The sequence below is a fragment of the Amyelois transitella genome, chromosome Z, assembly GCF_032362555.1.
Source record: "Amyelois transitella isolate CPQ chromosome Z, ilAmyTran1.1, whole genome shotgun sequence".
In the NCBI taxonomy this organism is placed as follows: Eukaryota; Metazoa; Arthropoda; class Insecta; order Lepidoptera; family Pyralidae; genus Amyelois; species Amyelois transitella.
The window spans coordinates 7,880,328-7,905,624 of NC_083535.1; the positions used below are offsets into that span (position 1 = coordinate 7,880,328).

The following is a 25,297-nucleotide window of genomic DNA, read 5'->3' on the forward strand; positions in this document are numbered from 1 at the left end:
TGTTGTTGCCTCGGCATGTAAGCGTTGCCGGGCAACGGACCGGTTTTCTTCCCAATCCAAGTTTCTCAGTTGACTAGTGAGCAGCTTTGCGTGCTTTGCAGATGCGGCATTGTACGCGCGAGAAGTGACAAGTAAAGTGTCTAAAACAAGTTGATTTAGGCGTTACTTACCTTACTCTGCCGGCAATATAGGCGTTGACGCGAATCGTGTCTTTTGGTGTGTGACAAAATTTAGTTGCAATTTTAAATTGTGAACAGATCAAAATGGCAACAGAAATAACGAATAATTTGCCCGAAAACACCGAAAAGGAACTGAAGGAGGACGCGCCGGCAGATAATGGCCAAACTAAAGAAGAAGTGCCGACTGCTGGTGAAAAAACAGAAGAAAAGGCTGAAGAGAAAAAGGTTGACCCAGCCCCACCAAAGTCAACAGTCCATAAAGCCAATTTTGAGAAAGATATCGTATATCTTTACCAGTTCTCGCGAACTCCTTTGTTGCCGTCGACTTCTCCTTACTGTTTGAAAGTTGAAACATGGCTTCGTCTTGGTGGTATCAAATATGAGGTAAGTGCCTGGTAGTATACTGTTTATTATTTTGTCTCATCACAGCAAACTTGCTGCGTGGTCGAAATCTAACATGTGCATTTTTCGGTGTGGTGTATCAACGCTTATGCTAAGCATTTTATCTTAACTACTATTATTAGGTACCTACCTAATTATTTATTTTCTGTTGTATAAGGGTTCCTTTTTAATACAATTTTTTTTGTGTTTGTACATTATATGTATATACACAGATTATTAATAGTTTTCTGTTTTGTTACCTAACCGATTTTTCATATATAAAAATTGCTACTGTGTCCTGGAAGTGTCTTATTCTAGGGTCTACTTATTTGCCAGGTGCTACATGGGCCACAAAAATATACCTGCCTATCATTGTTGAATTAAAGGTGGTTTCATGTGGCCCCATTGTACTTAAATCTAGTTGTAAATATAGTTTTTCCGAAAATATATGAAAGCAAAGGACCTGTCCAGCAGTCTTACTTGTTAGATATTGTTGAGATTAAACCTTACATTATAATATCATCAACATTCTCCTATTGTTTGTTCCGCCTGCATCCTTTGCCATGGATGGGATTTTCTGATGATCATGAGCAGAGAAGAATCTAGGAATTACATGGTACCTTTTCCAGTAGACCTTTATGACTTTGTCAAGGAGAGCTCAACCTACTTTGATTGAACACAATTACATTAAGCTGTCAGAGAGTGTAGGTGTTCCCTCATAGTAAAAACATTAAAACTAAAATAATAAAAATAACTGATAAATATAACAACATATATGAGTGTGTGTGTATCATCAGTGTGATTTATACCACTACCTGCAGACAAATAGCTAGAAACTCGGTGCCTTGGAATTGGCAATTTTTTTCATATAACATAATTATCACATCTATATCCCTTGCAGGGTAGGCAGAGCCAACAGTCTTGACAAACTGAAAGGCCATATTCAGCTGTATTGCAAGTTGGAATTGAGATTTACATTGTGACAGGTTGCTAGCCTATTGTCTACAAGAACAATCTCAAGTTTATTAATCTTTCCCTTAGTCGTTTTTTATGACATCCATGGAAAGAAATGGTGTGGTCCTATTCTATAGGGAAATCACATGATACATGGAATATTTTTTAATCTGATAACTATATCTCCTGTCCTACACCTAGCACTAATTTATTTTGATATCAATTATTAACTTATTTTTACCCAACTGCAAAAGTAGCCTACATATTTTCAGTTAATTATTATGTTTTCTATATCTCTTGGTATTATTGTGATCAGGCTACTGCGAATTTTGCTTTGCGAATTATGATGTAATTTTTTTCAATTATTGGGAAAGCAGTATGTATCTGGTTTTCCAAGCGGGCAGTCACTGTGAAATGTTAGAGTTAACAGTTGTAACTACACAACAAAGTGTGATCAATTAATGTAAGTCATCTAACGATATGACTGATCTATACTTTTATTACATATCTTTTTGGAGACTATATATACTATAAAGTAGGTATAACTTGTGGCAAATCTGGTGACACCAAACTTGACTGAGGGCTTTATTTATGGCCACAAAAATTTATTATAAATAAAAGTGTTGTATGTTTGAGCCACATAATACGTACTGAATTTTTCGAGCCTATCGCCTACAGACAGAATCATAAGTTTATTATTAGCCTATTCCTCAGTCGCTTTTTACGACATTCATGAAAAAGATATGAAGTGGTCCTATTCTTTAGTGCCGGAAACTACCCGGCACGTTTAATAAAATATATGTTTAACGCAATAAAGTCGTGAGTAGTACAAATAAGTAAATAACCGAAAAAAAGATGAACTAAAAAGCTTGTAAAAAGCTTAGAAAAAGAAAATTAAAAAAAAAAGGACGTACATAAAGAGAGGGACAGAACTTTTACTTAGGGTTAAAATATTAAAATACCTACATTGAAATATTTCACAAACATGCTAGAGAAGAAAAGATGCAATTCCTCCCAAATTCTACGTAGGTATATGACACTACAGAACGTACATTCCGATCCCGCGTCGTCTCTATTACCTCGAGCGGTTGCAGTGCGACGCGAAAAGAGACAAAAAACTCTGTCGCAATCTTTTATAAGGAAGACAACGAAATTTTTGTAATTTCTTGTAGGTTTAACTAAATTTTTGTAATTTCTTTATTATTAAATACCTGTGCCTCGGCACTCTTGACGCTTCTGACACTTTCCAGAAAACTCCGATACTTTTTGAACATTGCGTTGCGATAGTCTATCTAACACAATTTCTTTTTTACCTTGTTTAAATCCAGATTATTGAGGAATGGTATTTAGTAGAGTATCTTTGTCTTATGTCAGTTAAATTCTTAGATACAGTTCATATATAAAATATCTACCAAGTTTCGACGATTTCCTTCCGGGCCCACATAGTCTCACGTCTACTCGAGTGCAAATATGCATAAATTAACATATATTGATTATTGATGGTCATTATCTAACTAATATTTATATTGCTGATACTTACCTACTTCCTGGATTTCTTTGAACAAAGTTATGACTAAATTTCTCTTATGATATGGAATCTTATCTTATGGAAGGTAATGGAGGTAATTCAAGACCCGAAGTCGTACATAGGTAACAATAGTTAACATTTACATACTTAAACCACGCCTCAGTCCCGGAGGGGTAGGCAGAGACCTCATCTTTCCACTTGCCACGATCCCTGCATACTTCTTTCGTTTCATCCTTATTCATAATAAGTCTCTTCATGCAAGCTTGTCGGTTTCGGGAACTCTTGAAGGTAAGGTGAGGACCTTTTGCTAGAACGTCTCCAATTTGATCAAAGTACGTTTGTCTAGCTAGGCCTTCCCAATCCAACAGTCCCATTCACTCTCGCTTTGTACCTATATTTGCTTAGTCAACATGTTTTCATTCATCCTTTCGACATGAACAAACCATCTAAGCATTCCCTTTTCTATTCCTGTCACTATATCTTCTTTTTCATCACAACGTTCTCTTATCACGCCGTTACTTATCCTGTCACTTAATTTTACACCTGTCCTACTCTTAAGCGATCTCATTTACACCGCGTTTATTCTACTTTCGTGCTTTTTCTGCCACCCGACTTTCACTCCCATACATTAGTGTTGGAACTAACACGCCCTTATGCACAGCCAAGCGAGCCTTCTCCATTCACCATTTTCCCTGCAATTCACTCTTCTTTCAATATCACTATCACACTTTCCATCTACTGACAATAACATATTTAACATTAACAGTTAGTTATAATTTATAATTAACTGTTACCTATATATGATCTCGGGTTTTCAATTACCTCCACTTCTCCATATCAAGCCGTTGCTTTTAACTCATATTATTTGTTTTAGGTAAACGTTATTATTTATTTTCAAAAATAAAAGATTTATTTGATAATTCATCACATGTTACGTTTTTCATAATGACGTTTATAAACTAATACTTATGCGGCATGTGGACGCGGTACACAGCTTAATTCCGAGGGAGGGTGTCGTCGTGGGACGGACGGTATCCGCCTGCGGGCAATGCCCTCCTGTATTGACCTTGCACATAATAATATTTCTACAGATGGGACTACATCAGGAAGATTTATAAAAGAAACATGATGTCATATGAAATCGTGACGCTAAGGAATTTTCAAGGCAACAGGAGAATTGATTTAAACGTGAGTGGTAACATTTTGCTTACCATCTGACAGATTGATGCCCAACGCACTCAAATTTTCAACAAAAAACATTACTTTACATTCAAGCAGAACGTTACGATAATGATTTACCCGTTTGTAAAAGTACTTCCTGAATAAATGCATAGGATTGGGTTGTGTAGGGACGAATAAAGTATTCAAAACGTCTTGAAGCTAACCATTATTAATAATATTTTTCTTTACTATACGGCTTTCAAAGAAGTAAAATTTTAGGTAAATGGTTTAAAATACATATATTGGTTACCTTATTTTTGTTTATATTCCGTAGGTGGTTCTGCTTGATAGAAAAAAAATAATTAAAGTGTAATTCAACTTGTCCTGTGTATTCAAGGCACTCCACTTATTTAGATGAATGCAACTTAACAGAATCAAAAGAACTACCACTTTATCGACGTGACCAATACGTTATTCATGACAAATTACAGATTTCTAGTGATATGTTTTCCCTCTCCATTGTGAGAGCGCATCAGCTAGTAATGCATATAACACAGAAAAGAACTTGCCTATGGCCAGTTTTAGAATTTCTGCCTTAACTAATTTAACAGCATTTTTCATACGAATATATTTTGATCTTTTTTATCACAAGCGGAGGTTTCTTTGTACGTATCAATTACTAATCAAATACAAAACATTCAAATAATAAAATGCAGACAGCTGTGTGTCCTTCGTACTAATGTGTATTTGTTACTCTTTCACACAAAATCTAATGGTCGCATTTTCATGAATCTTCCCAATTATTGATCCCTTATGTATAGTTTAGACATTGGAATAACATAATAAGTTACAATTTATAGAGATTTAAGGTAGACGAAGTTGCGAGCAACAGCTAGTCTTTGTATAATGCTCCAAATCAAATCAATTCATTTCTCTAAACATAAAATCACGCTTCTCTCTCGTGTAGTGTATACGTGTTTCATTAATTTTCATACACTATTTATGGATATCACACCATCTTACATTCCTTAAATATGTATTTAAATAATGCAAATACAATTAAAATTGGATCTGAAGTTTTCGAGTCTTCAAATTCGCAAACATACATAACAAAAGTAACAGCACATTCAACAATTTCAGACTTTATTGGGCTTTGGCGCATTTTGTTACGTTGATTTCTGCACAAATGAATTTACTTTTAAAACAGGTTTTTCTTTAAATGAAATTATATGTATATATGAAAAAAAGGTTTTGAATTCATTGAGCTTCGATTGTTTATTGTTAAGCTAGTTAAACAGTTATTTGTTAAAACATGAACCGCTTAACACGCCCTTTGAAGTTCTACAAATGATTCTCTTTTCAATTTTTCGCCTGTTTGGGTTTTTGTTATACACACGGCTAGTCGTGTGGATTAACTACGTTAGCTTTGTACTACATATTTGTATTTGAGTGTTTCTTATGTGTATCCTACCTACTATACATGTAATCTATTATTGCCTCTTATAAAAAAATAGAATTTACAAAATACCACAAATTTCGATGAAATATTGCAATAGTTATCTATACATATAATAAAACAGTAAAAATATTTTGTCTGTATCATTTAGTATTTTTGACTAAAATGGATAGTGGGACACTTAGAATGAATAATAGAAAGCAAAAGTCTGTCTGTCTGTCTGTATGTATGATCACGATTATCTCCGAAAGTACTGAACCGATTTACTTAAAACTTTCACCAGTTGCTTTGTTTTAACTCAGAAAAACTTTTAAAGTTTGTTTCATCAAAATCGGTTCACTAAAAAAAAGTTATTGACATTTGAATGAACTCAAGGCATCAGTTTGCCTGCAAATAAGTTACGAAATTTAAAATTAAAAGTCATTTATCATTATACGACAGCATTATACCTATAACATATATATAAATGTGAAAGGCGACTAAGGGATAGGCTTACAAACTTGGGATTCTTTTTTAGGCGATGGCGAGCAACCTATCACTATTTGAATCTCAATTCTATCATTAAGCCAAATAGCTGAACGTGGTCATTCAGTCTTTTCAAGCCTGTTGGCTCTGTCTACATCGCAAGGGATATAGACGTGACCATATGTATGTAGTCTACTTTAATTTCGACACTACCGCTCGACCTCGATGGTCCAGTGGTTAGCGCGTGAGATGTCTGACATGTTAGCGATCCAATTTCGAATCCCAACAAAACAAGATATTTCTTTTTATTAAATATATTTTTTTTTGTGTTGTTTTAGTATTTTATTTTAAAAACTGAAAATCAAAATACTACATATTGTAAAACGGTAAAAATATTTGTTTGTACATTTAATATTTTGCTGAAACGGATAGAGAATTTTTTTTACATTTTATGTCTGTCTGTCTGCATCTGACTGTATGATTAAGATTCAACTCGAAATTTACGCGGACGAAGTCGCGGGCAACAGCTAGTATAGTAATATATCATCTATCACATCAACCGGTCAAAAAGAGAGGACTAGTGTCCAGCATTATATAATACGCTTAAGTGTCCCTAACATTATTCATATTCTTGGCAGCGTTTCCTTGTTGAATTGTTTGTTTCGCCATAGCTTCTTACGCTGCCTACGTTAATGATGATTTCAATTCAACGACGCACGATAATACAAATTAAGAATTTATTTATTAGACGTACCTACGTAAGTACATTATGAGTATTGATGTGTGTTTATGTTAACAAAAGAATATTTTAAAGTTGTTTATTCCACAACCTTACTGGAAATTAAGTAGAAAATACGCAAATAACTAATTTGCTTTCTATATAAAGGTTTCGTTGGACCGCAATTAACTAGTTCCCCAGTTACCAGATTAATAGCGTGACGAACATTCTTGTATATACAAATACCATGTATGCCGATGTTACGTGTCACCAAAGCCCGTAAGATTTATAAAAATGACTAACAATTGAGTTTGTCTTCCGCTTCCGAAAAGCGTCATAGTGCACGTTCTGCTAAAATGAATGTGTCGCCGTACTCGCTGTTCGGCCTGTATCAATCTTAGCTAAGCGTGCAGAGTGTGCGTCTAGCAGAAGTCCAATTTATTATTATTACGAGTATATTAGTGTTATGTCTCGACCGGGTCAGCAGTTCAGCACACGGATCTTAGCCGCGAATAAGTGATCGCCCCAATACAAGCTTGCAATTCTTGGAGCTTTGTACATGTGGCCGAACCTAATGAGAAAGAACTTCAATTATAGGGATAATTGAAAGTTGAAAATGTCATCAACGGTTCTTCTCTTCACTCTAATGATTTTTGATAAACTATTCATGAATTTTACTTGAATGTCAATGTAGCGCAGTCTGTTTGTGGTTGACATTGCAGTATAAACAAAAAACCGGACAAGTGAGAGTCGCAACGTAAGTAGGTACAATGTAGGCCTTTGCAGTATTCAGAATTCTAAGTTACGCATTTTGTATGGAATTTGATATTTGTAGTAAATTCAACTTTTCCAAATGAATTATATTCTTTGATTAAGTTAGTACTAGTAGTTACTACCCATAAAAGTTTTTATTTTAAGCCCGGAAGTCAAATGGCAGAATCCTTTATATTTTGATTTGTCGACGTGTACTTTTTACGGAACTTTCAATAACCGTTTCAATCGGATTACCTACAGAATGTTGCATAAGATCTGCAAATTAAGAGATAGCTATTAGTTACTATTAAATGTAGTTTGTAGTAATAGCTTTTCACTCATGTTCTATTCAAACCATGTTTCTTTTGAAATACATCGTTGTGTTCTCTTTGGCAATGGGCAACATTTAATAAGTGTATGTGTGTTATTATTTCAATGTAACCCCATAGATATAATAACGATATGAGACAATAAATCGTGATGTGAATTAAATTTGATCGATTTCGCTGTCGACGCATGCCATCAACAACAATGCATTAATTATTCTAGCAGGTAGACTTGTTTCGCGCGACGTATTTGGTGGTGGAATGCGGAGCAGGCGCGCTAGCCCTCCGCAGTCAGCTTCGTGTGACGGAAGTAACAAATAGCTGTGCGTTGCTTAATTCAACTGCCATGCTACTCTACAACTGCAATGTCGCTGATTCGTATTCGGAGCAGGCAGTTCGCTATAAAATAACTAGCACCTGCACCGTTACAACTTGTCCTTCATTAAACATATCGCAATACTGCGATTCAGAGCGTAACGCGCACTTTATGTTCTAAACTAGTTGGTCTGCAACTTATTCGCTTAAGAGTTCTGTACTGTTTGTCCCTGCATCTGTTACAGCAAATTAGCCAGAACAATTAGGATAACGAAGTAATACTTGTAACTATAACTAATTATATTTTGAAAGGCTTATACTGTTGCTATTTTGAATCTCCAACTACTCCAATTACAAATGAATAAGTTCTGTTTCCTTATTTGCCACATCCGAACAAGCACATCATAAAGTGCTCAATTTTACTATTTATCCACGACATTTATTAGAATATGGAAGAAGATCGTTACTTATCGACATCCTTTAGTCATATGTTCATGTTGCAATGAGATCGAAAAACCGCAGGAGCGAATTAGCCACTGAGCTATGAAATCATGCAGCTACGGTATGCTGACTGCACTTTCTCGTGAGCTCGACTTGGCAAAACTTAGCGTAAGTAACCGCCTCACGCTCGCATAACTCCGAATTATTACTGTAATTGTTTACTATGACGTATGTTTCCGAATTGGTCCGCCGACCAATTTTTATTTCAAAGTTTAAGGGGGATTATTTTAAATATATTTATGACTTTTTACATCTGTCCATCTAGATCTTTTTTCAAGTAGTTTTAATTTCTCAGGAACGCATAGAGTAACTTTAAATTTATACCAAATATTCTAATCTTTAGTCTTATGATCTCACGCAGTTGTAAAATCCGAATGTTTAAATGAACGTAGTCAAATATTACCTATGACAGTTTCGTGTCCTGCGGTTTCTCGATCATATCTGTCAAAAACAAATGACAGCGATAGAAGTTGTTTCACTAATGTAATTAATTATCAGTTTATGAAGATGAAAGTTTTTGTAAATTAAAGTATGCAAACTCTTTTGTAACACGGTACAAAGAGTAGATAAGCGTAATCACATTCAGGTTAGGGTTAGAATCAGGATTGTTACATATTTCTACGGGTATGAAGTCACTGCAAATCAATGACATTAATCCGATTTTCTCGATAACATTAAAACAGAACAGCGCAAAATATTATGATTGTTATAATTATGTTTCTCCTCTTGGATTTCACGGGTCTATACACCTCGGATTTTTGAGAGGCTTGCGTGGGGATATAAATCCAACACGTAGTAGTAGTAGTAGTAGGACCTTTGGAGAAGTTGATGTTATGTTGTTCTCCTGCCAAAACCCGTTCCCGGGCATTACAATTAACGATATGTCCATGAACAGGTCTCGGCAGAAAGTGGATCTATTACAAAATAAGGAAAAGGATGATGGGTTATGGAGTTGACGTTTGGATGAATTTAAACTGGGCTGTTGCTGGAGAAGTTCGGACACCTGCCATAATCATGAATCGTGACTATTATGTGGCAGGTGGTGACTCGCCACTCACTAAATGGGCCCCTCAAATCAGTCACCATGATTGGCAACAAAGGGGCAACATCGGCGTGGGTGGCTAAGGATGTTGAGAGGTGAGACTGCGGGGCGTGAAATCGTGGTGATCCAGTCATGCACCCCCGGCGTTATGACATTTTACACTTCCATTCTTCGAGCGTATAGCTCTCGCGACTCCACTCTGACCGGCCGGTTAAGGCCAACCAGAGGTAGGGGTCCTGTCCCTCAACGGTTTCCACTCCGACCTTGGCGAAGGAAGATCGGAGGCGAGGAACAGGGGCCTCCCCTGGGATCACTCAGGTTCGTGGGGTCGATACTCCCCAACAGCTCGCCACAAGCTGCCCTACGGATACTGATTGCACTGGGAAGGTGACCCAGGGGGCGATGAGGTCGTCACGATAAATATTATTAAGTTTTTATTGTTACTACTTTGCCGTCTTTTAAAGAGCTTAATAGGCATACATAGCCCAAACGTTAATTTTAACCTTTTCGATTAAAGTTCACTACGGCCTGCTGTCGGAGCTGCTTCTTGATGTGTTTGAATCTATTATTTACGACTGTCAATCACATAAGTGTGCGTTTACGAGCTTCGTATACGCACAAGATAAGTCAGCTACCACAAGTAGGTATCTATTCTGATTGTTCATTGTCTTAGTTTGTGCATGTGTGCAGTGGTGTCGGAATGCGTTCGCGTGACTCGTCACTCTTAAAATATTCTATGTAAATAACCACATTGCCACCGCAGCTCATATAAATGAGTTATTAGTTGATACATGGGGCTGCGTACAAATGTCTAAGTGGCTTGAGTCGTCATGACTAGAATTATTTTAATGTACTTATTAAAAGTGGCGTCTATAATTAATTGTACTATACTAGCTTAGGCCCGCAACTTTATTTGTATAGCATTATAAAATGTAAACATACAAAGTTATACTATTTATAACGTCTTTATCCCTTTTTGGATAGACGGGCCGATAGTCTCGTTAAGATTGAAATATTAGGTGACTACTTCAATTGTCAAATTTCTTATGTGTTTTCAGTGTGTGCTACTGCTTTTTATTAAAAAATACATTTATTTATCACTATTTTGATAAAATCTTAGGATGGATCCGGAGTAGAGATCGGATATTCGGATGCATATTTACCTAAAGTTGGGGTGTTGGGTTAGTATGGAACGTACTTCTGTACCTCAAAATTCCGGGATTCGGCATTGATACACTTAACACGTTGAACGCCGAAGGAAAAAGCATGTTGTTCCGTTTAGGCCACGGGGGTTACCGGTGAGCCAAAGGGTGTTGTTCCGTTCAGGCTTTGGTGGTCACCGGTGTGCCATCGGAGAGCTTCACTTCAAACGCAATTTACTGGCCGAAACGCAAAGATACTATGCAATAACGTTACTAAGGTGGGCCGCTTGGCCCTGTAGAATATAAGATTCGGCTTGGTTCTTTTGTACGGGTAAACACTTAGATTTTTTTCCAATTTTTGTCAAATTATTAGGGCTGTACTGAACTGCCATATCAAAAGTATATTTAAAGTAAAATAATTATTAATTTAGATACTTATCATTAGAAAGGTAATATTAAAATGCAAAAACCAATTATTAGGTTAAATGTTTTATTAGAAATATACCAAAAAACCGCAAAAAAAAAAAACTGAAAACAGGAATTTTGCTTGTAGGTATCCTAATGATAAATTGAGCAACAATATGGTACTTTTCAGTTTGTAGCTTCACTTTTAACTATAAAATAAAATGTACCTAATAAAAACAAAATCAAAACCAACTTAAACAGGCGTTAATACAAAACACACGATATTTTTAACTTAAATGCAATTATAACATCTTGTAGAGAAAATACGAAACATGAGAGATATTTACCCAGCAATGGGACATTACTAGTTCAAGAAATGCTAAAAAATTATCAAAACACACAAAAAACCTTTCAATATTATATCCTATAAGGAGATCTTTTCCCAGCAAAGGTAGCGGTAGCGGGGCGCGGGGTGGGCCGCTGCGTGACCCCGTGGCCAGCGGAGAAGGATTTACGAAATTCCTGCCGTTCGGGCCGCGGGGGTCACCGGTGTGCCTAGTTCAATATTTCCACTTTTTGGTAATAATTCAGGAAAATAAATAGCCTACATTACGAAATAACGTATTTGTAATCGTTTGGTGCAATAAAACGAAATGGCCAAAAATTACGGAAAACGCAATTTCACTACGGCCCGAACGGATTATGTCAGTGGGCCCACCGGTGTGCCGTCTGGCGTTCAACGTGTTAATGTTCAAATTGTGTATTCGTACTGACTAAAAAATCACGCGGTATAATTCTGGAATCCCGGTAGGTAGGTAATTTTTTAATAAATATGATCATCCATCACTTATGTTTATAATGGTGTTTATCATACCTAATATAGGATAAGTTTCAATTTCTTGTTTAATAAAATTTCCGGGATTCAAAATAATTGGAATCCCGAAAGCAAGAAGCCGCCTCCATACTTTCTTAGCCAAAATATTAGTTTAGGTGAATATGCATCCGATTATCCGATCTTCTAATCCGGAGTCACAGTGGAGAGACTAAAAACAGAATTTTGCACGTTTCTTCCAAAATTGAGATTTGTCATTCAGTACATATGTTTGTGGTCATTACATTTTTGAGTTCAATTTTTTTGTTATAGTTGTTTAACTCTAATGACTCATTAATACATCAACCTGGTGGGTTTTGATCCTTATTCCACCGACGATCTGTGAATCAAAAAATGGTTACATAGACTTTAAAAAAGACATCGGTCTTAATTCTTATCTTACTCTGAGATAAGGCAAGACTGTAGTTCGAACAGGAAAAGGGAGCATTCTTCACATTACAGCCCATTAAAAGGCAATTGATTCTAATTGTGCGTTGAGCCAGACCTCTTTCATTTAACTTTCATGTTACTTAAAGTATGTCGACATACACATTTATGCTCTTACTGTACAGACGAATGACTACTTCGCTCGTTTCCGTCAAAAGCACTCTACTAATTTTTCAAAAATAAAAATAAGTGCGTGGCATGGCAGATAATCAGCTAAACTATACCTTTAGTTTAGCTGATTATCTCGTTCCCCATTGGAGGATAAGAGATTCTAGATATATTTATTCCGACGTATTCCAAGCAACAGATTTGCATCAACGTACCTATATACGCTAATGTTGGTGCGAGTGTAACTATTCTACAACGTTTTCGTATTGCCACGTAGTTTTTGTATATATAAATTAAGTATGTTTTGTAAAATTTAGTAACCATCGTCAAATGCAAACAGTGCTGCTGAAATATCGTACAATGGTAGGGCTTCCTTGGAATGATATTCTGTTTATGTAACGGTAACACATTGTGTGTTTACACTTATCATTGTACTTAACAGTAGCATACATTGTTAAAATTAACTTCAATTCTCTGTTATTTCTTCCACCTAACACAATATTTCTGGTGTTTAACGTGTTAATGGTAAACAGCTAGAACAATAGTTGCCTATTTATTTTACCCGACTTCAAGTTAAAAGCTATGATGTTATCAGCTACGGGCGAAAACTAGTCTATTATAAATATGTATGTATTTTTAATCGTACACGAATTTTGATTCATGTGATATCTGAGCTGAGCGATCAGTAAAATATATATTTTGTCCATTAATGAATTTATTTATTTAAAACTTTATTGCACAAAAAACAAATGTACAAAAGGCGGACTTAATGTCGTTTGGCATTCTCTACCATTCAACCAGCTGACCAAACAGAAAACTTTTAAGTTGGTGGTGCGATGAATTCTAGCGCGTGAATAATTAACATCAAGAAAAAACCATAATAATGAAAAATACAAAATAATTTGATCAGCTGCAATAAGACTCAAAATAACATCCTATTATTGACCTTCTTTTAAGATTAATTTACCATGAACTAATTTGGTCAATAATCATACCATGAAATACACACACTATATAAAGGTCAGCTTCACAGTGTAGTCTGTTCATAGGCTTCTTAATTAATAAATCCAATTTCAATTTTATTCAGTAGAGCATCGGGTGCTGAATAAGTCGCTAATTGTTTACAAATGTGCTTTGGTCTATCTGTAGTTTGTATTATTTGTATCATTTGATATTTAAGAAGCGAGCAAACAAACTTGCATATTTATTATGTGTAAGACTGGGATAGGTCTATAAAGAATTCGAAAAAATATCAAAACTTAGGTGAAATTAGGTTTTAAACCATTACTTGATTATATGTTATAAGCGTTTTTTGATCCTTAACGTGTACGTATGTATTGTATTTAAATAAATACATACGTACACATTAAGGATCATTATAAATCGCCCAATATAAATCTATTTCGGGATAGAATCCAATTTTATAAGTAGGCGCCTAGACGCGGGGGTCGGCAACCGCAAGGGCTTCGACCTAACGCGGGCGCCTGCGCGACCCCGCCCGGCCATCGACCAACCCTGTACTTGCCACCACGTCAAGGGTGCGTGCCCGGGATACAACCACTGCGCCGTCGCGGCCCCCTCTGACCGAGGCTGCGCTGCGCATGTTATCTCCAAAACACCTATTTAAATCTGTGTTACTACTTGACATCTACTTATTTATAATTTTGAACTTCATTTTTCGAGATATGTTAATAAGAGAAAATAAAAATTTATACTGATAACAAATTTTGCGTTGTGTTATTGCAAGCAACATCTTTCTTCGCCCTCACAGAATACAGTTCGGCCTACAGAGGGTATACATAAAACATTTAGGATACATATGTTTTTGGCCCGACGCTGGCGTTACTACATTTTTTTTAAAGCATTTTATTGTTGATGATAAACAGACACAAACACTGAACGAGAACGCCTGTTTTAATTAAATAACTTATCAGATGTAATTCGCATCTTCGTCTTCTAATAATTTAGCCAATATTTAACCTCGGATAATCAATTACCTCTTAATATTAAAAACTAGCTGTGCCCGCGACTTCGTCCGCGTGGAATAGTTATTTGGGCATCATATTTATTTTTGCAAACATCCTCCTCGGCATCAATTTGGCGGTCACGCGTATTAGAAAGAACGCTGGTTCGCCGTATTAAATGTTTCGCTGCAAATTGCTTATAACGACTATATCTCAAAACCTATTCGTCTGATTTATATACTGTAAATGGCAATTTTAATCTACATGAAAAGCCGAAAGTAATAAACATATTTATTTGGATAAGGATTAATACTGAATTAAAGAAAATTGGTTTCAAAATAAATTATGTTTATAATGAAAAAAAAATCTTAAAAAATGAACATAAAAGTGGTTATTGTAAGTAAACCTTAAGAGATAGATATATGCTCTCGCGGACTTTTTTGTGGCAAAAAATGAGTACTTCACATCTTTAGTACATTGTTTTACTATATCTTTGTTGGTTTGCGCAGCGTTCGCGTGGAAAGCTCGCAGATGGCCGACTCATTCAACTTTCACCTGCATTGTTGACGTTTCCCGTAGGAAATCCGGGATAAAATGTAGCCTATAGCCTTCCTCGATAAATAGACTATCTAACAGTGAAAGAATTATTCAAATCGGTTCAGTAGTTTCTGAGATTAGCGCGTTTAAACAAACAAACAAAACAAACTCTTCAGCTTTATAATATTAGTATAGATATCGCAATAAGATGCTTGTCATTATGTCCTATGATAGGGATGAAATAGTACTTCGTATGTTTGCGGGGTGGGGCGCAACGGCCGGCCGCTGAACTTACCCATCGCCAGTCAAAATCAATACAGCTGCTCCCGCCGTGTGCCGAGCTTGCGCTCATCTGATGCTCGTTACTATGGCAACGCTAGCAGATATACCAAGTCGGGACACCCTCACACCCACACTCCGTACTCTCCCTACATTTCTTTGTCCCAGCGAAACGACCCATTCGCCACTTGAACCAATCTTTCTGTTACCGAGTTGATTAATGTGACAACCTGTTGTTGCCACGTGGAGTTGGAACAGAGTATTAATATGTAACAGAGTAATGTTTTTGTTCTTTGAATTTTTGTTATGTAGACATAAAATCTTTAGACTTATTTCACCTCAAATTCCCAACTTATCGTTTTTTTTTATAATATTAAACGATCGGCTTGTGTCCGGTCGGTCTTGTATGCAGGATATAACACATTTCTTTAGACAGTTTTAATAAATTTAATTGCCTTACATTATAAGCAACTAACAAATGTTTTTTTCGAATGCGTTAATTTTCTTTTGGAGTCTCCACGCATGGATCAATATACTTAGTAGTAGTAGTAATTTACAATCGGACGTGGACATTTTTATTTTCGGTATAATTCGTAGGGTGGCGTACTGATACCAAGCAAATAATGTACAAAATGATCTCAAAGAAAGCTGTTACTTTTCTATGACCATTTTGTCCATGATCATTTACTCTCATCTGTAAATAGGAATCCCTCAATAGGTACGAAGTATTTTTTGATAACGAGGATTACGAAATAATTTCATTTAACTTACGTTTATACTTTTGATGGCTTTTATGTAATCAATCAATACATATTTATAATACAGTAAAAAATACGGTACATTGAATACATTTGCATAAAGCGGAGTAATTATTTGAAAAATAAAATGTCTGTCACGTTAATCTCCGGAACGACTGGAGGGAAATATTAAGCCTGGGCAACGTATAAGGCTTTTAATGATTTTGAAAACTGCAGCACCCGTGCCTGAACTATAAATGTAGAAATTATCCTTAACAGTTAATGTTGTTCAGACTGATAAGCTTTTATGAAGAGGCATAAAAATCGAACATTGGGAACACGTGATGCAGATTCATGATAGCCCAGCTAACTATAAGTAAAAAAGAAATGAGGAGAACCTATGTTATCCTTGCGGTATATTATATTCTTAGTTTATACGTACGAGAGTCTGCGTTGCAATAAAAATATTTAAGAAATTACAAAGCGAATATCTGTTTGCTAAATTGCAAAGCGTTTGTAAACATTTAGGTACTAACTCTACATATAAATCATTTTGTTATAATATTTTATGTAGTATTATTATTTTCAAGAAAAGAAAATATGTTTTTCATTCTTGTGTTTCGTTAACATATTCACAAAATTAAAACATAATATTTTTGTTACAGAATGTTGACCACAAAGCCAAATTCAGATCCAAAAAGGGCCAATTACCTTTTGTGGAACTGAATGGTGAAGAAATTGCTGACAGCTCCTTTATAATCAAAGAATTGTCAGAGAAATACAACAAAGATCTAGATGCTGGTAAGTATTCACTTCCTTTGTATGGCTAGTTAGGTAAACAATGCGTACCTATTGCAGCGTAGGCGCACAGTAATGTTAAATTCACATTTACGTCACCGGCTTGCCATTACACCGTAACTTCATATTTTGCCACTGTAAGATTTATAAACATAAAATCAACAAAACATTTAAACAACATCATAGAACCTGTTACGCAGTTCTTCCATCCGCAGTGCTAACGGTATATTCGCTGCATGTTCTAAAAATACATTTCCGCCGTAGTTTGTTGGTCCATTTACCTCTTTTAAAGTAACGATCGATGCAGCGAATCATAGGTCCCAGATCATTTTAGTGGGCCCGGGCGACCTGATATTCCAGAATTCTAGATAATAATGGGACGTTGCGCATGTGCATTTCGGCAGAAGTACTGAATCTAGCCTGCACCTGTTGACCTATTTGTTATATCTAGCTCTGACGCCGGAGCAGCGGGTGGTGGCTCACGCAATGATCTCCATGATTGAGAACCATCTCTCCTGGGTGATCATGTGGTGGCGCGCTAAGTATCCTGACAGTGTCATCAAAGGATACCAAGTTAATCTACAAAAAGCGCTGAATACCCGCTTGCCAAATCCGATATTAAACTTCTGCTTCAAGCTGACATCTGGACGCAAGGTAAGCCTCGCAATTTCTTTGATTCTGCAGTGACAATTGAAAATAATAAAAATACACAAGTGTATAAAAGAGAAGTGCATACGAGCTCGCAAAATATGTTTTAATAAAGTTCGTTGGTTCGTGCGTACTCAAAGTTTCTCCTTTGTTCTTCTTGGTTTAGCGCCTGTAACAGCTTGTTATATGGAAGTTGTCTCTCATTGCTGTTTGTTTATTTTGCTTGCTAATGCTTTTTTGTTATTATTGATAATACTTGATCTTTTTATCCCCCACAACCACGCTACCACATAACGTTTGAATTAATTACTTACTAGCGCTTGTTACTATATTTTTTTTTGTTAACTAACTGTTCCTAAAAAAAACTTATATACCCGTGTCTTTGTCCGCGAAAAATATAGCCTTTGTTTAATCTCGGGTCTTCTATGTTAAGTAGCTTCGGAAAGACTTCTGAATTAATACAATACAATTTTTGATTATACCTTATGAATTTGTATAATGTGAAATTTATTATTAATTCAAACTTTACTTATTTCAGGGGATGAAGAAGGCTAAAGCCCACGGCATTGGCGTCCACAGCCAGGAAGAGATTGTTGAGTTCGGCAAGAACGACTTACGTGTGCTATCTGACTTGCTGTCCGATCGACCATTCTTCTTTGGAGACGAACCCACTCTAGTAAGTATATTATATTAGCACACCTCTTATCTAGAGGGACAGGCTCAGATCTTTCTACTTGCTACGATACCTGCATGCTTCTTTTGCTTCATACAGATTCATTAGTCTTTTCATGGAATTTCGTCGGTTGAGGGGGGCACCCGTGACCTGATTATACACCAGGACATCCCCGATTTGATCTGAGGTAGCTTGTGTTGGTTAGCACCATTAGTATGATACAGGTACAAGCTGTCACTGTTTTACGTGCGAGTTTCACTCGCGTTTGGCGCGCATTCCGTATGTTGAACTTCTATCTTTAGTTTTGGCCCCATATTCAAATAATACAGGTCGTATAGGGTTGCCGGTAGTCTATGAGCATAAACTATTTCTCTCGATATTTCATTCCAAATTACTGGTTTTAAAGAAGTTGATAAAATTTTTATGGTGCCGTGTAAATCTAAAGGGGTTTTCGTTTTACTTTATAAGTAACGTATCCTTTACCTAGAACATAGTTTTCTATGCTGACTGTATCTGCGTGGTCAAGAAAGCTGCTGACCACTGTTGTTACATGATTTGAATCATTGTTTTATTAGACAGTCATAACGCCAGTCTATTAGATTTTTATACCGGTCAAGTCATTGACTTTTTTAATATGAAATTCTCACTTTATAAGTGAATAATACGATTCACTAATCAGTGATAAATAGACGTCCCAAAAAGCCTTTTGTTTAACTTATATTATAAAGTTGCATTTAGCCTACAAATAAAGGGGTCGTTCATAAGTTACAGCACCAACTACACCATAGTAGAAAAATTACATTTCATCGACTTTTTAAATGATTGCGTAATCATATATTCTGAAAATAAAATGTTTATCTTTTTACGTATTAATATAATTATTGGTATTGAGTTAATATCCTATAATACATTTATCGAACTTAATTTGGGACTAGTTCAATCTGTGTCCCGTATAATATTTGAGTAGGTATATATATAAAATTTATTTTTAGCTGGATGTGGTCGCGTTCTCAAATCTCGCTCAGCTGCACTTCATTGACAAGGAAGTTGCACATCCCCTGCGAGATGCGATGAACGATTCCTTCCCGAATCTGGTCGGCCTGGTCTCCCGCATCAAGGAGCGGGCCTTCCATGACTGGGACGACATTTGCACCACCCTGGACTTGAATGCACATCTTCCGAAGCCGGTGAAGGAGGTTAAGGAAACCAAGGAAGGCACCGGGCCAGCTGAGAAACAGCCGCTGCCTGATGATACGGAAAAGGGCAAGGTTTGTTTCCTTCATAAAAAATATAATTGAAACATATAAATCACTCAAATGAACGCGTTTTATTAGTTATAAACTAACCTTTCAGCTGAAAAATATATTGGTATTTAACTTTTCAGGGCGACGAAAAGGAGAAAGAACAAGAAAAAGAACCCGAAGATAAGAAAGAAAAGGACGAGAAAGAAAAGGAGAAGTAAATCATCACATTGACACGGCGCAGACTGTGCGGGCGAGGCGGCGAGTTGTGAGCTGCTCATAGAACGCGTCTTAACATTTATGCCATGTGCACATGCAATAATAACAAGACTTGTGAGATTCTATATACGTACATGAACACCACAACAAAGCTCCTCCTCACCACCTTGCCTGCATCATAAGCATGCAAGTTACACATAAGAGTCAGACTCGTAATACATTCTGTATATTATAAGCGTGTAAATCCATTTGTCTTTCCCGTTTATTTCAGTTGTCGACGCTAGGGCGTCGTTACTTATTATTGTGCTTTATGTTGAAATGTAATTTGTCATTAATAAATTTGATCAATGTTGTGTCGTGAATGACCATTCAATTATTGGCATAAATTATGTAAGAACTCTTCTCTCTTTGACATTTTTCTGTAAAACTTATTTGTGTGGTAAAACATACTTTTGCTGCTTTGTAGTTTTTTCTTACTATGTATCATTCCTTTACTTTAAATTTTTATGAAGTAATTAAAATTATTGTCGGGTAAGTAATTCGGTTGTTAAGGTACTTACAGGACTAGGTACATAATTTTGAACCGACAGAGATAAGTAATTATAAAGTAAATAGACATAACATACTGTAATCATAATGTAATGATGTAGTTGGGATAATTCATTTAACTCCACGTCTCAAATTCTACATATTGTAGTGAATCATATTTAGGGAGCATAACATGACTTAATAAAGTCGGTTTATCAAATTAGACAAATTATCCAACTTGGTTAATGAGATCTGACAGCATTTTACTCAATGTGAATTATTCTACTAGAATATATTAAGTCTAGTGTAATAATGATACCAAAAATTGTCGGAAGTGTAGTGGTTAAAATTGAAAGTATTGCTACTCGAAAAATGAAGCTTGTATTACTTTAAATTGGAATGGTGGTGGAATGATTAGACTGTTTTGAGATTCTTGTACTCTGTTGGTTTTTACCACTAAAATTTACAATTTACAAATTTTTGATAAACGAAAAAGCCTGGAAGACTGTTTTTTCATGTTATTGTATAATTCATAGTCCATAAAATTTTGATATTGTATTAATTGTTAAGATTTAGGACGAATGTACTCAAATTTTTACAAGTACTAAATTAATATTTAACTTTGTCGATGATTTGAAATGGAGGAAAATCACACATTTATTTAGTGTTTTGTCTCATATTAGTGGAAATATATTATTTTAAAGTAAGGATAATATAGAGGAAGGCTATTTAAGTTAATGATTTTTTAACAATGAGATTAAGTGTAACCCGGACGGCTTTAACTTTAATTTATACATTCTCTCTGCATTTCGAATATTCATATCGTTTCAATACTCAATTAAGACTGGTTTCGAGTCAATATTCTCGGTAATTTATTAAAATCTGACTGATTAATTAGATGACATGTGATCTTCGTCAATGCATTAGTTCTTTTATTGATTATTTTTTATGCGTTCACTGAAACAGGCTTATTATAGAAATTATTGAATAATCCATTAAAATGGTAGATTAAAATAGTACGTAGATAAATCGACTTACACACATTCCGGTTCATCTAAAATTATTCCATATTTATGTGTTGTTCAATGTCAGGGCAAGGTAGACTTATTGGATATTTTCGTGATATCATTCATTGGCTTTGTTAGTAAATCAACAACTTTTAAATTATTTGCTATGCCATGGTCCATATTCGTTTTTATTCAGATTTCTTTCTGCCATTCCGCATTAGAAAATTTAAAAATATTAATCCATTTCTATATGGTTAAATTTAGAATAATATAACTTGTAAGCCTAGGTCTGGAAATATTCATATTGATAATTTTTATCCTAATTATAATATTCATAGTTAAACATTCACATTACAGTTCGAATTAGGCTAGAGTAAGCGATGTTTAGGACAGCGCGGACTTGAGTATATTCGATCCGCTCTTAGACATAAAGCCAAGTATAAAATAGAATATAGCAGAATTTTATTTGACGTATTAAATTTTATTTTCTCGTTCTTCGGGTCGCTGGACTTTGCTCCCTTCCCGGCAACTGAACTGACCATCACTGCCATTAGTCTCAGATATAAGAAATTAAGAATAAGAAAGTAATAATAAAATCATAGTTTAGGATTGAGGAAATTACATTCGGCAGGTATTAATTTGCCTCGTCCGAGCCTCACTTAAATGTTTGAATTACATTACCATATTCAATAGTTGTAGTGCTACAATTCAAAAGTTTTAGACATTGTCCCGCTATGAGCCTGTTTCAGTGCTAAGCAACACGAAAAAAAAAAGGATGAAATGAACTGGGAAAATTCGAGAACCAACGCACTCCATCGCCCATCGTATGGCACAATTCATGGAGCGACCTACACTATACGTAATTGTTGCTAGGTGTCGAATTGTTCGTGGAGTCGGCAAACGGTAACTCTAGCACTAGGTTATGTAGTTATTTTAGTAAGATTAGGTGTAATATAATATTCTGAATATCACATTGGCTCATATTATACAACGTAATATTTAATTTTGGGACAATAAAGAGAAGGCTAGAATTATGACTCAAAGTTTTGAATCTCGATGACATTAAGGAAAATTTTTAACGATTGTTGATTGGGTGTGCTTTGCATTATGGTGGGAATTTTAAACATAACAACAAGTATTGGTTTTGTTCCAAAGATAAAGGTCGCGCCGGTCGTCTGTAACTATGTCGTTCCACACATGTGAAAAACACGTCCTCACAAATTAAATTCGAAACCAATCGTTATGAATAAGAAATCTAGCTATTTCACAATATATCGGTTGTTTGTATTAATTGTTTTAGTATTAAACAATAAGATAGTAATTTAACAACGAAGAGCTTTATACGACGCTCACAACCATTATGTTCTACTTTGACTAGGTACGGATTTCCCGCCAAACTGCGAAGAATCGCTCGAAAAAGCATTGGACGCAAAGGATTATCTTTATTGTCTCACTATGTAGATGTAATTTATATAATACTTGAATTATTACTCTGACTCGACTTGTATTGTAAGTTAGAACTATTATACAAATTAAACATAATTACCGTTAATAATAAATTACTGAAATAGGTACGTCTTTCAAATATGTTTTTGTTATTATTAGGATCGTAGGATCAAATTTAAGATGTAATAATATGCTTTATTATTGATTTTGAATAGGTATCTATAGTTATGTTTTCTTTGTGTAATCATAAATTAATTCTCATATAGTAATTGTGGTTTTCAATATTGATAGTAAACAATGTAAATTAGATAGTAATGGTTCGCCATAGACGTATTGTTAAATACAGCTGAGCTTTCAGTGAACAATCTTCTCATATGGATTTCAATGTAATATTCTGTCGCCATTAAAGTATATATATCTACCAAAACAAGAATTCTGGGAGGAGTTTCGAATCTGTTATTGTGTTGAGATCTCAACAGATTCGTCGCTTCGAACGGAATTGTTTTTGTCTATAAAATATCACGTAATTAAATAAAAAATCATAACAAAATCTATACTAATATTATAAAGCTGAAGAGTTTGTTTGTTTGAACGCGCGTTTTTCTTTTTGTGTCGAATAGACCATATATCGAGGAAGTCTGTAGGCTATAAAACATCACGCTGCAACTAAAAGGACCGAAGAAACAATTGAAAATGTGAAAAAATAACGGGGATAATTATTTATCCTTGAGGGCTTCCGTTGCGTGCGCTGCGAAAACTGTTCAAGATACCAAAAATATATGTATGAAAGAATTATTCCTCTTGAAATAGTCTAAAAAAATGTCCGCGACAGTATATGTCTATCTTCTAAGATAAACTCACTAGAACTGTTTTTATGGTAATCAAATTTGGTCGAAATTAATGCATTATTTGTTAAGAGTTGTATTTACGTAATAATATAAAATCTTTATCCAAATAAATGTGTTGTTGATTAAGAGTACTTAATTGTGAACAAAATTGTCTTTGACATCACTTTCCACAAGTTCAATGAACATCTAAGAAGATATAACAATTTAAAAATAAAACCGATATAAAATTAAAAAAAGGCGTGGCTTGCGAGGTACCACGCCAGATACCGGCTCAGGCATTTTATATTTTCCGTTATGGTTATCTATCTATCTATAATAAATTTAAACGAGCAATTCTTGTATAAGTATATATAATCAGGATCTCGGAAACGGCTCCAACGTTTTTCATGAAAGTTACAGATTAGGGGATTTCGGCTCAAGGAATCGATTTATCAAGGTCCTAGGTTCGAGAAAAGCTCGGTTCCCAAGATATATAAACATTTTAAATACCGCGTTTTAAGAAACTATATCAGCGCCATCTATAACGCCATGACCGATGAGGGCCACACTGGGTATAAAAGTAAACAACTCTTTCTACTCGATACTAGATGGAGCTTTCTGATGCTAGAAATTAATCCGTTCATAAATACTGCTATTTTGCCTTTCAGCGATGCTATTATTTCTTTGAGATTTTCCTAGGTTATTTTCTGAAGCTTTTGATTGACGAACGTGTTCATATTTGATAGCAACTCGCCGTCCGTGTCAATAGTAGCTTTTCTACTCATCAATAGATGGCGTTTGTCGTACTTTTTATAGATAAGTTTGCTATCGGATGTATTCGCTAACCGTGTCTATTATGGTTTTTTTTTACTCCTCAATAGATGGCGGAATTCCTCGTATTTCTTGCGCGGAAAACAAAGAAGTATTTGATTTGAGGTTAGACCAAGAAAATCTGAACTATTGACAAATGTGTCTCTTGAACTCACGAGTTTACTTAAAAATGCCTAAAAGATCTTGGAAAAGAACGCTGTTAAACAATCTAACTTCACGAAGCCGCGACTCGTCTCAAGAACACCTTAAAGAAAATCGTCATCAAATACAAACAGGTCAGGTTTCGCAAACTTCGTGCATAGAGAACTCATTTCTAGAAAACCTTCATGAAAATAATAGATTTTCACTTGTCCCACAGGTGTTTCTCAAACTTCACACAGTGATGAATCATTTCAAAAAAACCTACTAAATATAATTTTCAAAAACACGTTCTACCTAAAACAAAAACCGAGCAAAGCTCGGTCAACCAGGTACTTCTACTAAATGCCGCAAAGACTATAATTCCTGTAGGATTTGCGAAAAACCTATGGTCTTTTGAAGGTGGCAGTAAAATCGCCTTCGCATATTTTAATATCGAATTCTCATAATTTTTAATTACGCCAAAATACGGCAAAAGCAAGTAGAACAGACGATATATAGTTATGAGTTCGAGTCCTGATCACTGACTACGCGAATTAGTTACAGCGGGACCTTTAGCTTGACGAATCTTTCTTATAAACTCATCATACATTCTCGCGATGCTACAACCATGAATATAGTTTTAAAAATGTTCTTCGCAAAGAGGAATACTCTTTCTGCCTATCCCTATTG

The 25,297-nt window shown here is 35.4% G+C and overlaps 1 protein-coding gene across 1 annotated transcript; it reads left to right on the top strand.

Moving 5' to 3' along the window:
• LOC106134030 (failed axon connections) lies at positions 1 to 23,696 on the top strand. Its single transcript, XM_013333977.2, has 6 exons — positions 1 to 563; positions 16,935 to 17,070; positions 17,519 to 17,721; positions 18,254 to 18,391; positions 19,381 to 19,656; positions 19,773 to 23,696. The coding sequence occupies exons 1-6, from the start codon at positions 264 to 266 to the stop codon at positions 19,848 to 19,850; spliced, it is 1,131 nt and encodes a 376-aa protein (XP_013189431.1). The 5' UTR covers positions 1 to 263; the 3' UTR covers positions 19,851 to 23,696.
• The last annotated feature ends 1,601 nt before the right edge of the window (positions 23,697 to 25,297 follow it).